At 45.7% G+C, this 16,457-nt stretch overlaps 1 protein-coding gene across 2 annotated transcripts in view; it reads right to left on the bottom strand.

Annotated features, from left to right (window-relative positions):
* Window positions 1–5,590: 5,590 nt before the first annotated feature.
* SYT17 (synaptotagmin 17) overlaps window positions 5,591–16,457 on the bottom strand; it is a gene marked incomplete at both ends in the record, with an annotated part of 24,019 nt that continues 13,152 nt past the window's right edge. For both annotated transcript variants that reach the window (XM_081337921.1, XM_081337922.1), the window contains 5 exons: window positions 5,591–5,787; window positions 7,953–8,108; window positions 10,688–10,808; window positions 12,575–13,194; window positions 14,948–15,096. In XM_081337921.1, coding sequence (XP_081194047.1) covers window positions 5,591–5,787; window positions 7,953–8,108; window positions 10,688–10,808; window positions 12,575–13,194; window positions 14,948–15,096 — 1,243 coding nt within the window. The remainder of the gene's footprint in view (window positions 5,788–7,952; window positions 8,109–10,687; window positions 10,809–12,574; window positions 13,195–14,947; window positions 15,097–16,457) is intronic.

Below are 16,457 nucleotides of genomic sequence, written 5' to 3'. Positions count from 1 at the left end.
TACCTTCCAACTTCATTATCATTATTTAGCAACCATTCAAAGTTACAACAGCATTGGAAAAAGTGACATACAATTGGTCCTCACATTTATGGCCATTTTGATCATGGTCAGGTGATCAAAATGTGGATGCTCGGAAGCTGCCACGTACTTAGGACAGTTGCAGCATCCAGGGTCATGTGATCGCCACTTGCACCTTTCGCAGCCATCTTCCAACAAGCAAAATCAACGGGGGAAGCTAGATTCACTTAATGACGGCATAATTCACTTAACAACCAATTCACTTAACACTTAAGACTCCAAATCTGATATTACTGAGGTAGTGATTTGTTTAACAAACCACAGGAAAAAGGATGTAAAAATCAGATGTGACTCACTTAATAAATGCCTTGCTTAGCCACCAAAATTCTGGTTGTAAGCCGAGGACTAACTGTAGATGGAAAAGAGGGAGGGGAAAAAAATCACCATGTAGAATTAGACTGTGATAAGATGGACAACTTATGTCTCTCTGGAATGGGATGGAATCTCCTGCTGTTGTTCAAACTTTGCTTCTAGAACTTCAGCCTCTTAAGAGGCCAGCTTAAAATTCCCTCTTTAGTGCTTAGTAAAATGGTAAATTTCTCAACAACAATTAAATTATCCAGAATATTCCCACATCAGATTCAAAGCTTGACATACGTAGTAGAGCTGGAACATCTCAGTCCACACCGTGGCCACAGATGTCCATAAAACATAAAAAATCTGGACTGGACAATTTTGGCAGAGAGTGCGGTTTTGTATCTTCTAATGCTTGCCAGATTCTAACAGGATTGTGCCAAAAGAAGGAATTGCAATTCCCCCGTGTCAATAACATTCAGACCTCCAACTGGAATGAAAGTGGGCAAAGCACCATCATGGCCCTCGTAAAGGCTGAGAATTCTTCTGCTGCATCGACAGATGTTTGAGGAAGGCAGCCACGAAGCAGGATACTCCAGAAGAAATGTGCTTGACTCGTGTAGGTGTTACATACACCATCTGCTAAACTTGTTGTTAAAACTGGCTTGGAAGGAAGTCTGAATTGTGTATCCAGCTAGCCTTCGAAGAGTTATGTACGTTTGGCATCAAAAGGTGATCATTGATTACAGATCAACAGATGATACCTCTTCATTCGTTATATTTCTATATTTCCCTCTGACCGAAGTGGTTTACAATGGAAAGATTATTATTATTTCATCATAAGAGAATTAGAGTGACTAAGAGCGACGCTATTTTGAGTCTGCCAAATCCGAGAAGCAGAATTGGTCCATCAGACAAGAACAGGAAGAGTTGTAAGGATTTCGAGTTGCACAGATTTTCCAAGGACAGCAGAGGACTGATGACCAAAAAAAAACAACAACAACAAAGCAAGATGTGGTGGAATGTAGCCTGGATTCCCAACAGGGAGGGGCTGCATTCCAGAGGACCAAGCGACAGCAAAGTTTAAGATATAGTTTGGTTGGTAGGGAGAGAGTTAAGATGGCTCCTCCCTAGCAATTCTCGGTGTATATCTGTAGTTGTGCAAATAGCTGTTTTAGTCTGGCAAAATTCTGTCTATAGGTGAAGAGCAATAAAGGAAACTACTCTTAAGTAACTCCACGTGAGTCTTCAGAATGAGCAACCTTCATCAGTTGGTGATGAAAGTCTGTTAGCTCAGGGCCAGACCCCTGAACTTAATCTAGAGGACTGGAAAGGTCAACCCCCAACTAATCTAAGTATGGCTGAGGACCTGCTTAAGTCCTTGACATACAACAGTTCATTTAGTGAGGACCCAGATTGTTGGGGGCAATTAAGCTGACTTTGTAATAATGCCGCTTGGGGGTATGTGTGAAAGCCCTAATAAGCAGGCATATACATAGAATGAAGGCTACTGCTAAGCTTGTAAGCCGCCCTGAGTCTTCGGAGAAGGGCGGGATATAAATAGAATTAAAATAAATAAATAAATTCAGAGTTACAGTAGCACTGGGAAAAAAGGGACTTAAGACCGTTTTTCACACTTTTGCATCCCTAATGGTCACATGATCAAAATTCGGGCGCTTGGCAACTGGTTCACCTTTATGACAGCTGCAGTGTCACTTTTTGGTGCTTCTGACAAGCAAAGTCCATAGGGGGAAGCCAGATTCACTTAACAACGGGGGTTACTAACTTAACTGCAAGGATTCACTTAAGGACGGTGGCAAGAGAGATTGTAAAAGGGGCAAGGTTCACTTAGAAAATGTTTTGCTTAGCCACAGAAATCTTGGGCCTGGCTGTGGCCGTTCAGTTGAGGACCACCTGTATCTTAAGTGAGACTCCAAAACATTTGAGGCAGGGGTTTTTCTCAGGATAAAAGCATCCCATGGAGGAAATGGCGCTCGGGTTGAGCTCCGCCATAAAGCAACTATACCCTCTGAAAATCTGTTACCATTATCTGTTCTGATGTAGGAGATGACCAGGCAGAGCCCAAAGGAGGGTCCCTTCCCATCCTTAAGGGTCTAGAGCCTTGGTGGAGCAGTGGGCTAATGCCTCCTTAAGTAACACCAGCTGCCTGCAATTAGTGCAGGTTCGCATCCCACCAGGCTCAAGGTTGACTCAGCCTTCCATCCTTCCCAGGTAGGTAAAATGAGGACCCAGATTGTTGGGGGCAATAAGCTGACTCTGTAATAATGCCGCTTAATAAGCAGGTATATACATAGAATGAAGGCTATTGCTAAGCACATTGTGCTTTAGATTGTAAGCCGCCCTGAGTCTTCGGAGAAGGGCGGGATATAAATGGGATTAAAAAAAAAATCCAGCCCAATTCCGTTCTCTTATCTCTTCACGTGAATCTTATCTCTTCATGTGAAGTGTTAATACCACTTTACAAGGCCTTGGTAAGGCCACACGTGGAATCCTGCATCCAGTTTTGGTCACCACGATGTAAAAAAAATATTGAGACTCTAGAAAGTGGGCAGAGAAGAGCAGTAAAGGTGATCAGGGGACTGGAGGCTAAAATGTATAAGGAACGGCTGCTGGAATTGGGTATGTCTAGTTTAATGAAGAGAAGGACGCGGGGCGACAGGATAGGAGTCATGCAGTATCTCAGGGGCTGCCCCAAAGAAGAGGGAGTCAAGCTGTTCTCCAAAGCCCCTGAAGGCAGGACAAGAAGCAACAGATGGGAACTAACCAAGGAGAGAAGCAACCTAGAACTAAGTAGAAATTTCCTGACAGTTAGAACAATTAACCAGTGGAACAACCTGCCTCCAGAAGTGGTGAATGCTCCAACACTGGAAGTTTTTAAGAAGAGACTGGACAGCTGTTTGTCTGAAATGGAATAGGGTTTCCTGATTGAGCAGGGGGTTGGACTAGAAGACCTCCAAGGTCCCTTCCAACTTTTATAATAGTAGTAATAGTAATAGTAATTGTAATAGTAATAATAATAATGATGATAATAATAATAAAGTTGGAAGGGACCTTGGAGGTCTTCTAGTCCAGCCCCCTGCTCAAGCAAGAGACACTGCACCACTTCAGACTTCAGTAGTTCTGATTCCTGTTTAGAGGGAGCACGTAACAAACTCAGTTTGGATCTAACCCTGACGCTCGATTTATTTTGCCGGACATCTTGCACCCATTTCTTCTGAGGAAGCCAAGCTCATCGCCTGGGGTTTGTGGCTGACCCCCTCTTATCCAGGAAGTAGACATTTTAATATCCATGTCCCCACCTTGTCATCTAAAATCATTTCATCGGTTTCAAGATGGCTCTTCTAGAAGCTGCTCACACCAACCTCTGGAGATCTTGCATTTTTGGTGTTCTTCTCTTACCTCTGAGAAAGACCGCCATCTTCTCAGACCCAAGGCAGCCCTTGTTTTGCAAGAGCTGTACAAAAGATGGACACGCGTCTCTTACTTGACACAAATAAAACAGATCTTTATTTGCCCATAAATAGAACTCTGAAGAGCATGTGGCGTGTTCGGTGCCAAAGGAGGGATTTACAGAAGCTGACAGAATCTGAGGATCGTTAAATTGGCGAGCCATTTTGAGAAGGGAAGGAACAACATGGTTGGAAAATACACGAAAGACACAGAAGTCTCCTCGGGAATTGCAGAAAGGAGCAAAATCCTTCCATCGAACGCTCCCACTTACAATTTCCACAGTCTCAACACAGTTCCGGCATGGCAAAATTAATTTCCCATAGCTCTGAGGAGGCTGAATAGAAGTCCTATGGAACTGTTCCAAAGGTGCCTTTTTTCACGAGGCAACTGGGCTTTGTTTTGCTTCGAAGATGTTTCGCTTCTCATCCAAGAAGCTTCTTCAGCTCTGACCGGATGGTAGAAGCTTCTTGGATGAGAAGCAAAACTTTGTCGAAGAAAAACAAGAAAGTCCAGTTGCCTCGTGAAAAAATGCACCTTTGGGACAACCAAGCTCCTTCCTTCCTCCAACTGCAGGGGTTTACTTCACAAGTCATGCTTTCCTCAATAATACCTTGCTTAGCGACCGAAATTCTGATCTCAGTTGTGATTGGAAGTCGAGGTCTATCTCAAATTTAGACCATTTGGCGCCGAACTAAACATCATTTTCTCAAATTTAAGCCACTTTTTTTTAAATCGTTCCAACCGTCAAAAGCTCGTCATAAGCCGAAGTCCTGAAGCAGCTAACTACACTAAAATCTAAAGCCGGGAGAGTAAAGACCGACTCACTGGGGCTTTTGAAACTCAAGTGCCAGAGGTTCAAGATGGTTAGAAAAATAAACATTTGTCCAGAATTCTTGACAAGCTTTCCGTTCCAGCTCACTCATGTGGTCAAAGATGTGTAGTCGAGAGGCAGGTATGAAATGCATTTTTTTTCCAAGTCACAGATTGAAGTCTTCCACATCTTCATCACCCATGGCCCTGTTTCCTTCCTTCCAACCTACAGCGGTTCCTCCATGGGGCTCACCCATTCTTGACCCTGTGGTGGTCCATTCTGGCCGTGGGATCCATTAGATAAAAATGTGGGACAAACAAGCGTGGTTGTGGGTGAAAGACCCTTTGGCCTCCCCTGGCCCTCACCCACGTGGACCGTTTGAGACACAGAAGCGCATGTGATATTTTGCCAAGCCACCACAAGAACAAAAGATGGGATTTAGACACCACAGACTTCGCCCTACACTCTACTGCTAAAATACTGTCAGAGCTTCTAGCTGGCTCACCAGACATTCACCAAAGAGAGCACATGGGGGAATTGACATTGTCTAAGACAACGGACCGTCGGAATGGAGAGTTAAGGTGGAGCAATAAGGACAGAAAAATGTCAATGTAGCCCAGCATTTTGTATGGCTAATGATCTGTCCTAGATGGTTAATGCCGGGTGGCAATCAAAGGAGGCCTTCAAAGCATGGGCATCTTTCCAAAAGCCCACGCTTTCTCAACAATGACAAGAGCATCTTGGATAAGGGTGCATCCATGAGCCTGAGACAACTAAAACTGCAGGTGAGACTTGAAGATGACCAAAACTCAGGGAGCAATGGCAAACTTTGGGCTGCCAACGGTTGTGGATGGTCAATCCAAAGGCAATGAACGTGTATATGGCGTGCATGTGAGGGAAACTGGTCTGACGGGCGTCTGGAGCCGCATTGGTGGCTCACGTCACCTCCAAGGAAGCTGGCGAGACCCGGTCACACTCGGCTCGCGAGCGGAGGCTGTGCCACTGCTCGATGGCGGTACGGTGGGAAGTGAGCATCCGTCGCCAGTGCTTGGACTCTGAGGAACCTGTCGAATACTGGCCAATGACAATTCTCCCAATGAAGTCGTTGCTGCTTTTCACGTTGTGGCCGTAGACTGGAGGAATAAAAAAAAAGTGGGGGGAGAAAGAGAGAGGGCGGGAGGGAGGGAGAGGGAGAGAGAGGGAGGGAGGGAAGAGAGAGGAAGGGAGAGAGAGGGAGAGAGGGGGGGGAGGGGGAGGGAGGGAGAGAGGGAGGGAGGGGGAGAGAGAAAGGGAGAGGGAGAGAGAGAGAGGGTGGGAGGGAGAGAAAGGGAGGGGGAGGGAGGGGGAGAGAGAAGGAGGGAGCGGGAGAGAGAGAAAGGGAAGGAGAAAGAGAGAGGGAGGGAGGGAGGGAGAGGGAGAGAGAGGGAGGGAGAGAGAGAGAAAGGGAGAGGGAGAGAGAGAGGGTGGGAGGGGGAGAAAGGGAGGGGGAGGGAGGGGGAGAGAAAGAGAGAGGGAGGGAGAGAGGGGGGAGGGAGGGAAAGAGAGAGGGTGGGAGAGAGAGGGAGGGAGGGGGAGAGAGAGAAAGGGAGAGGGAGAGAGAGGGTGGGAGGGAGAGAAAGGGAGGGGGAGGGAGGGGGAGAGAGAAGGAGGGAGGGGGAGAGAGAGAAAGGGAGGGAGAGGGAGAGAGGGTGGGAGGGAGAGGGAGGGAGAGAGAGAGAGAGAGAGAGAGATATGCCTGAAAACTGACAATACAACACGACACAAAAGCAGTCCAAACTCAGCAGGAAAGTTTCCCCTCTAAAAAAGGGATCTGCAAAAGTTGCGGAATAGAAGTTATGGGCAAAAGAGAAACCATTTTTGAAAAACAAGAATCTCTGTCAAGTCAAGTCAGTGCTTATTATAGTCAAAGACCGGAGCAAATTAAAAACATTCAAGGAATATCCAGTTAAAAATTCTAGAATAAAATAATAAACAACAAATAAAATCTATAATCTGTCAGTCGCATATAGACAAAACACAACACGGCCTAAACTGTAATATAATATCCATCCTTAAACTGTGAAGGCCTATAGTCATTAGATTCTAAAATGCAACAAAGTGATAATACCAAAAGATTTGCGGCATTAATTGTGTGAAATAGTTATGATGGATTAATCATTAGGTTCCGACAAATCCACCGGATCAAAGAACTGTGGTGGCGCAGTGGTTAAAATGCAGCATTGCAGGCTGACTCTGCCCACTGCCAGCAGTTCGATCCCGACCGGCTCAAGGTTGACTCAGCCTTCCATCCTTCCGAGGTCGGTAAAATGAGGACCCAGATTGTTGGGGGCCATAGGCTGACTCTGTAAACCCCTCGGAGAGGGCTGTAAAACACTGTGAAGTGGTATATATATGTCTACGTTCTATTGCTATTGGGCAGTATAGGTAGACCTTGATTTATGCTGAAATGGAGCAGAAAGCACACCCACAAAAAAAGCTACTTGATTGCCTCAGCATTGATTCCCCCATCCTCATTTTGCCCCATCACTCTAGAATCCTGTTGTGCGTTGAACTTTGATTTCACACATTGTCTAGGTTCAGACGTTATGGTCTCTAAACCACGTTTGATGGCTTAGGTTGAAGGGCTAACCCAGCCAGCGATGGTTGAAATGATAGCTCAACCAATCATGATGTTGAACAACATGCTGACCAATCATGAGGTTGATTTGGTTTGGGCTTAGGCTGTGGCAGGAACCTCAGTGCGATTGTTGCCTGAACTCAGAGGAGATGTTTGCCAATCTTGATTAATGGCTTCGCCATAAACCTTCAAGGCACGTTCATTCCATAAAGCATAATTAAATAATTGCCGGGCATGGCCCATTGATCCCAGGAGCTTCTTGCCTTCTTCAAAAATGCCTTGATTTTCAACTTTCAAGGCTAGGGCAGCTAATCCAGAGAAGCCACACCCGGGACAAAGCCACAGAGATGTGACACAACACCGTCCTGTTGTAGATGCAAAAGAAATACACGATGGAGAAGATCTGGAACTGCATCGCTGTTTTATTTTTTTTTTAAACAGCGAATGTTATTTTGACCATCTTTCCTTTCCCAAACGCTGGCAAGGGATGACTCACTCCTGCAATAATTATCAGGGTTTCTGATCTGGAGAAAGGAACCAGGCGCAGTGCAGGCTGCATGCTACAATTGCAAGACAGCCTTCATCATTGGGTCATGTTTAGATGTTGATGGAAATTCACACACACACACACACTTAATTGTACTGCAAGAAATGCACACTGGAAAGATAGGAGTCACATACCTGTGAAAACCAGGCTAGTATTTTCGAGTTCTTCTTGCGCAACCTTGAAGCTGAAGGACTCGTTGTAGAAAGGGTCAATGGTGGCCTTCATGCAGGAGGTCTTCTTGGTCTTGGCTAATTTTAACCCATGAACAAGCTGGATTTTCACAAAAGGATCTGAACACAAAGCACAAACAATTCCAGCTTGGCAAATGAACGGCTCCATGCGTGCATCAGAGGACGCTACGTGTTATTTTGAACCCAAGTTGGTTGAGCGAGTGAAAAACCAGTCAGAGTGAATTTTAAAGCTGGAGATCCTAATTTGCTTGTCCAGCTCCTTTTTTTTTAACCCTCTGTTCTCCTTTTGCGTAATTATAGTTTGCTGAGTTTGCTTAAACCAGGAGCAACCCAGGAAACGGGAAAATATATGCCCTAGTCACATGTCATGCTAAGTCACAATTCCAATTGGAAAACCAAGAAGAAACCCTAAAGGCAATCATGGATGAGTCGTAATCTTCTATTCAAGTTTTAAGAAATGTGGAACGTATTTCTTATGATCTAGAGATGTAGTTGTTTTCCCAGACATTTTGTTCCATTTTATCGGTGTCTTTGAAGACTGTATAAAAAAAGGATGGATATCCATTTTTTTCTGTCTTGGCACTATAAGAGATTTGAGGGCTGTCTGACTCACATGATTTGGTCATGCTCCTTTACACACTAATTTTTTTAGGTTTCAAGTCATAAACATATGTTACACAACTCTGGGGAAACACATAACCATGAAATGTGAGGCATTTCTATTCCTAAAATATGGAACTTGACATTTTATGAAAATCTCAAGCTCTGTCTAGGGAATTGTCCCACGTAGGTGGAAAGAAACCAACACACCAGATGTTAAGAGAGGATAAGACATTTATATTCTCTATCCATCTTTAAAATGCTTTACGTTTGTACAAATGAGAAAATAGGGCCCAATATTCCTAGGTCTATAATCTCAATTTAATTGTGTGTTCAAAGGTTAAGATGTTTCTATATTAATGCTGTATGAATCGTTCCTCTCTTTCGCGTTCTCTCTCTTTCTTCCTGGTTTGAATCATCATGCATATTTTTCCTTATTAGTGTTACATTTATATTTTCATTAAATATATACTATGGTAAAAATTCAGCATTACACAGGTGGTCCTCGACTTACAACGGTAACAGTCTGTGACCAGTGGTGCCGAAAAAAAAGTGACATGACCTTTTTCAGGCGTACGACCGTTGCAGCATCCCCTCAACCACGTGATTAAAATTCAGGCTCTTGGCAACTGACTCATATTTACGTCGGTTGCAGCGTCCCCGGGGGTCACCTGATCCCCTTTTGCAACCTTCCGACCAGCAAAGTCAATGGCGGAAGCCAGATTCACTTAACAACCGTATCACTAACTTACTTAACAAGTGCAGCGATTCACTTAGCAACTGTGGCGAGGAAGGTCGTAACATGGGGCAAAACTCACTGAACCAATGTCTCACTTAGCAACAGAAAATTTGGGCTCAGCTGTGCTCCTAAGTACAGGATTACCTGTATAGCAATGCAGGCTTTTAAGGAATAGAAGGGTGTGTGTGTGTGTGTGTGTGTGTGTGTGTGTGTGTGTGTGTGTAAACACACATCTTTTTCAAGGCCACAGCACAAGAAAAATTTCTTATAAATTTCCTCTGGAAATGGGAGGTTTTTTTCATGGTTGTTGGTAGCGTTTTCCATTCCAGGGGAAGCAATCGTCCATGGTAAAAAAAGATAAAGGCAAAGGTAAAGGTTCCCCCGCACATGCATGCTAGTCGTTTCTGACTCTAGGGGCCGGTGCTCATCTCTGTTTCAAAGCCGGAGAGCCAGCGCTTGTCCGAGGACGTCTCCGTGGTCATGTGGCCGGCATGACTAGACGCCAAAGGCGCACGGAACGCTGTTACCTTCCCACCGGAGTGGTCCCTATTTTTCTACTTGCATTTTTACGTGCTTTTGAACTGCTAGGTTGGCAGAAGCTGGGACGAGTAACAGGCGCTCACTCTGCTACGCGGCACTTGGGATTTGACCCGCCAAACTGCCGACCTTCCGATCGACAAGCTCAGCGTCCTAACCCACTGAGCCACCGCGTCCCTATGGTAAAAAGAACAACAACAAAAAAATAAATGGGGGAAAAAATCTGCAAGGAGAGGGGGTCCTTTTTCTAAAGGAAGGGTGGTGGTGGGGAAAGAAACAGCCTTGACCTCTCCTCAGAAAGAGAAGCCTCTTCTGGACAAAGACGAAGGCCTGCTATTTCAATTTTTCAAAGGACAAATGCGAGGCGGCTATTGTGGAGCAGGAGAGGTCAGAATGCGCTGTTTGCTTCCCATCAGACCTTGGGGAGGGAGAAACGAATCCCTTGCTGTCTTTGAGGGGGGGAAAAGCCCGCTTTGGCAGAAAAGAGCGGGCAGGAAATCAGACTGGGGCTGAAGGCAACAGCCAAGGAGATTCTCCTTGGCAGAGAGAGGTCCACTGTACCGTCTCCGCCTTGAGAAGAAGGCATCGAGACAGCACTGGGGCACACTGAAGCCTGAAAGGGTTCAGCCGGAGGTCCTGGGCTTGACGGGACCCCTTCTGGGTGAAGCCCCGGAGAACTGAGAGAGCCAGAAGAATCAAGAGCTGAGCCGTTCTCTCCTCCCATTTGCGAAATACTTCCATCTTCACCTACACGCTCCAGATCCGATAAGAGAATACACACGTGCGTTCACGCAAACCCTACCTGAACCTTGGCTCATGTCAGTCTGCAGTAACTGCTTTGCTCTAATGATGTCCACATTGAGTCTCCCCGCACTGGGGAGGTAGTTTAACGAGAGCAAAAGCTCTCCCAGCTCAACTTCGTTCTGCAACAGAAAAGGGCAAGCGGAATCAAACACAATCCAGCACCTGAAGGCAGGACAAGAAGCAACGGATGCAAACTAGTCAAGGAGAGAAGCAACCTAGAACTAAGGAGAAACTTCCTGACAGTGAGAACAATTAACCAGTGGAACAACCTGCCTCCAGAAGTGGTGAATGCTCCAACACTGGAAGTTTTTAAGAAAAGACTGGACAGCCATTTGTCTGAAATGGTATAGGGTTTCCTGCCTTAGCAGGGGGTTGGACTAGATGACCTCCAAGGTCCCTCCAACTTCTTCTTCTTCTTCTTCTTCTTCTTCTTCTTCTTCTTCTTCTTCTTATTATTATTATTATTATTATTATTATTATTATTATTATTGCAAAAAAAGGATTCTTGACGTGTCACTTTTTTTTAATCCAACGCTTTACAAGCTAAAGGGAAGGAGGGGGAGGGGAGGAGGGAGAGAGAGGAGAGGGAAAGGGGAAAGGGGAAAGGAAAGGAAAGGAAAGGAAAGGAAAGGAAAGGAAAGGAAAGGAAAGGAAAGGAAAGGAAAGGAAAGGAAAGGAAAGGAAAGGAAAGGAAAGGAAAGGAAAGGAAAGAGGAAGGAAAGGAAAGGAAAGGAAAGGAAAGGAAAGGAAAGGAAAGGAAAGGAAAGGAAAGGAAAGGGGAAGGAAAGGAAAGGAAAGGAAAGAGGAAGGAAAGGAAAGGAAAGGAAAGGAAAGAGGAAGGAAAGGAAAGGAAAGGAAAGAGGAAGGAAAGGAAAGGAAAGGAAAGGAAAGAGGAAGGAAAGGAAAGGAAAGGAAAGGAAAGGAAAGGAAAGGAAAGGAAAGGAAAGGAAAGGAAAGGAAAGGAAAGGAAAGGAAAGGAGGAAGGAAAGGAAAGGAAAGGAAAGGAAAGAGGAAGGAAAGGAAGGAAGGAAAGGAAAGGAAAGGAAAGGAAAGGAAAGGAAAGGGAAAGGAAAGGAAAGGAAAGGAAAGAGGAAGGAAAGGAAAGGAAAGGAAAGAGGAAGGAAAGGAAAGGAAAGGAAAGGAAAGGAAAGGAAGGAAAGGAAAGGAAAGGAAAGGAAAGGAAAGGAAGGAAGGAAAGGAAAGAGGAAAGGAAAGGAAGGAAAGGAAAGGAAAGGAAAGGAAGGAAAGGAAAGGAAAGAAGGAAAGAGGAAGGAAAGGAAAGGAAAGGAAAGGAAAGGAAAGGAAAGGAAAGGAAGGAAAGGAAAGGAAAGGAAAGGAAAGGAAAGGAAAGGAAAGGAAAGGAAAGGAAAGGAAAGGAAAGGAAAGGAAAGAGGAAGGAAAGGAAAGGAAAGGAAAGAGGAAGGAAGGAAAGGAAAGGAAAGGAAAGGAAAGGAAAGGAAAGGAAAGAGGAAGGAAAGGAAAGGAAAGGAAAGGAAAGGAAAGGAAAGAGGAAGGAAAGGAAAGGAAAGAGGAAGGAAAGGAAAGGAAAGGAAAGGGGAAAAGGAAAGGAAAGGGGAAAAGGAAAGGAAAGGAAAGGAAAGGAAAGGAAAGGAAAAGAAAAAATGGGGAAGGGAAGGGAAGGGAAGGGAAGGAAAGGAAAGGAAAGGAAAAGAAAGGAAAAATGGGGAAGGGAAGGAAAGGGAAGGGAAGGGAAAGAACTCCACGATAGTCAGGAGGAGAAACTGTAAGCAACCTGAGGCTAAAATGACCTACGAAATATCACTGCGGCTGAGTCCTTAAAACCAAACCCAGCAAATTAAAAGAACAATTTTTTTAAAAAAAAAAAACGCCCTTTCGATTCACTGAGTGGAGACCCACAAGTTACCTGAGAACTGGGCACCAGCGCTTTCCACCAGTGGCCGCCCTTCACCAGGTCCACCTCGCTCAGCGGCATGGACACCTTCCCGATGACGCAGTGGCGCGAAAATTTGTCAAAATCCACCACCGTCAAGAGCAGAGTCCTCCTCTGAGCTTCCAAAAACGGGATGTCAAACATGTACCTCTCTTCAAAGATGGGGTTCTGGGTTTTGCGCTTGACGCCCGTCTGCTTTGAGTTCTTCTGGTCGGGAAGGAGACAGATCTTCACGTAGGGGTTGGAGTGGGCCATATCCTGCCGGGCGCCATCGTAGGAGATGGGGGGAGGCAGGTCCTTGGCTTCAATGACCCGGACGATGAGATAGTTGTGCAAGAGGTCGTACTGAGTGCTAAAATGGAGCTTCCCCAGCTGATACTTGGCTAAGATCTCTTCGTCCGTCAAGGAATCCAGATCGTCGTTATTTGAATCGAGAGAATACAATCCTGGCTCGAATTTCCGAAAATACTCATCCGGAGTGTAGGTTTTCCGCAGGATGCTGGGCTGGACAATCTCCTTTTTGGAGCCTAGAATTCCAAACTCGATGGGCTTAATATCAATAAGGGGAGAACTTGGTCTCCTCAGCTCTAGACCTGGAGGAAGAAACAGGATTATTATTATTATTTTTTTTAAAAAAGGGCAGAAAGTTGCCGTGAGCAGTCGTCCAAATGGGGAAAAATGCTTTGGATTCAGTTGAACTCCTGCTGGAAGCCCTGGACATATCTGAGCAGGGTTGGTTTTTGGTGGGGTTTTTTTTTGGTGGTGGTGGGAGGCTGATAAAAAAAAAAGTGTGGGGGGGAAGAATTTGCTTTTCTTCCAGACTGTATGTGTGTCTGTTACGTGTGTGCGTGGGTGGCTGTGTGTGCACAGGTAGTCCTCAGCTTCCAACAATTCAGCCCCCAAAATTCCCATTGCTAAGCAAGACGGTTAATGGAGTTAGGCCCCATTCTGCGACCTTTCTGGCCACAGTTGCAAAGTGAACCACTGCAGTGGTTAAGTTAGTAACATGGTCATTAAAGGACGCCATGGAATCTGGCCAAAGGACGCCAAAGGAATCTGGCTTCCCCTTGGACTTTGCGTGCCAGAAGACCGCAAACAGGGATCACATGACCCCGGGTCACTGCAACCGTCACAAAGGTGAGTCATTGCCAAAGCGGCTGAAATTTGATCACGCCACCTGTGGGGGGGGGGAAGGCTGCGACAGTTGTGTGAAAAACCCTCACGAAGCACTTTTTTCAAAGCCGCTGTAACTTTGGACGGTCACTAAACAAACGGTTGTAAGTTGAGAACTATCTATCTATCTACGCCTTTGTTCCAGAATGTACGTGTACGTGTCTGAAAGTGTGATTTTTTTAAAATAAATAAATAAATAAATGAGCAGGCATGAGAGAAAGTGAGAAAGCAAATGGAGATGGCAGAGAACATTCATTTCCCCATACTCTTTGTTCACACAACATATTGAATTTGCTTCCTGAATGATCTGAATTTGCAGAATTCGTGGAATGATAAATCGGTGTTCTGTACCAGCCTGCTACCGGCCCTGCAGAAAAGGCAGGGACAACCCCTTTTACAAGAAGGCAAGAGGCTGGAATTACGCCTGCCAAATTTATTGCTACAAAAACAAATAGAACAAGACACGAACCAAGAAACAGGAGCTTTTCAAGCGGTTGCCTTCAGCAAACCAGCCCTCCCACGCATTCCCCCTTTTATACAGTTCAGGGTGTGGCTTCTCTCTGCCTCCTTCCGAGGAGCCCCATTGCCTTCCTCTGTTTACTCCTGATTGACTGCCTCCTGCGTCGGGCGTCCTTGAACAGGGCCAGCTGTGGGTCATCTTCATCCACGCTGTCAGGCTCACACAGCTGGGTCTGCGTCGTGACCAGGTGAGAGGGGCCTGGCTGAGGGCTCTCATCAAGCTGTCCAACCCCCTCAGCAAGCTCTTCAACAGCCCCCTCCTCCTCCTCCTCTGAGTCGTCTGACCCAACTGCCGAACCCACAGGCTGACCCTGAATCACAACAATCGGCTGGGCACTCCCTACCATTTGGGTTTTCACTTATCCGGGTTAAATGTAAAGGTACTTAGAGAGACCCAGTGCTTTTTTTGTAAAAGAAAAAGGTGCCGGAACTCACACATGTCATACAACCCGCCTTGCTTACCCTACAAGGTTCCATTCAAAAAAGGTACCGGAACTCCGTTCCGAGCGTTCTATGAGAAAAAAAGCCCTGGAGAGACCTATCTATCATCAGCACAACTAAGCTCCTCCTTCTCTTCCATCAAGCTCCACCCATCCTATCTGCCAACATGGCGTCCAGCTGTGGTCCAGCTTCTCGGATCCCCAGCTAACTTACTCGAAATCCGTCTTGTAAGGCTGTAAGTGGAACGGGAGGTATCCGTGGACGACCGTCTTCTGTCCAATGAAACGTTCTGAGGGGTTGGGGATGGTTCACCCGTTGCGTTATCCGAGTTGCCATTTTTGTCTTCACTTCGATTGCTTAGCCTGTTGGAGAGATCAAATCTTGGACTCATCCAGGCAACGCTTCCATGCCACGTTTTCTTCCCCAGTACCAAGAGCATGCAAGTGCCTGGACATTTCAGGAAAAGATAAAACCCTTTTTTTTGACTTCGTGAGTGCATTGACGATACATCCTAGATGGAGCATTAAAAATATATATATAGAATAAAATAGAGCTGGAAGGGACCTTGGAGGTCTTCTAGTCCAGCCCCTTGCTCAAGCAGGAGAACCTATACCCATCTCAAACAGGTGACTGTCTAGCCTCTTTTTAAAAACTCACTCCAGTGATGGAGTGTCCACGATTTCTGGGGACTGGTTGATTGTCCTCACTGTCAGGAAGTTTCCCCTTAATTCCAGGTTGCTTCTCTCTTTGGTCAGTTTCCAACCATTGTTTCTCGTCCTTCCCTCGGGTGCTTTGGAGAATAATTTGACCCCCTCTTCTTTGTGGCAGCCCCTCAAATATTGCAACGCTGCCATCATGTCTCCCCTATTTCTTCTTTTCTTTAGACTAGCCAAACCCAAGTCCCGCAGCCGTTCTTCATATGTTTTAGCCTCCAGGCCTTGGATCATCTTAGTTGCTCTTCTCTGAGTTTTTTTTTTCTAAACTCTCAAAATATATGAGAGACATTAGATGATGGGACAGTGGACCCTAGACTACTGTTTCTCAACCATGACAACTTTAAGAAATATGGACCCAGTCCCAGAATTCTCCAGCCAGATACGCTGAGGAGCTTAACGTTGTGAACTGAAGGCCAAACAGCTGAAATTTCCTCAGGATGCTGGCTAGGGAATTCTGGGAGTTGAAGTCCACAAGTCTTACATTTGCCAAGACTGAGAGAGAGAGAGAGAGAGAGAGAGAGAGAGAGAGAGAGGCTAGAAACCAAGAGTTAGTGAGTTCTAGTCACACTTTAGGCATGAAGACTGGCTGGCTGGCTGACATTCAGCCAATCAGCATGAAACTGAATTCTAGTTCTGCCTTAAGACATGAAAGGTGGCCAGGTGATTTTGGGCCAATGACCAAGAGTTGGTAAGTTCCAGTCCTGACTTAGGCAGGAAAGCCAGCTAGGTGACTTTGGGCCAATACCAGGAGACAGTGAGTCCTAGTCTACCTTAGATATGAAAGCCGGATGGGTGACTTTGGGCCAATACCAGGAGACAGTGAGTTCTAGTCTACCTTAGATATGAAAGCCGGCTGGGTGACTTTGGGCCAATCACCAGGAGACTATGAGTTCTAGTTCTGCCTTAGCTACCGTATAAAAGACAGCTATGTGATTTTGGCCCAGTCCTTCTCTCTCAGTCAACCCACCTCCCACGTTTGTTACTGTGGGGAAAATAGAAGGAGGAGG

Source organism: Vipera berus (genome assembly GCF_964194415.1).
Source record: "Vipera berus genome assembly, chromosome: 13".
NCBI classification, from domain to species: Eukaryota; Metazoa; Chordata; class Lepidosauria; order Squamata; family Viperidae; genus Vipera; species Vipera berus.
Note: the sequence above shows the minus strand (reverse complement) of the source record. Positions and strands in the feature narration are given on the sequence as shown.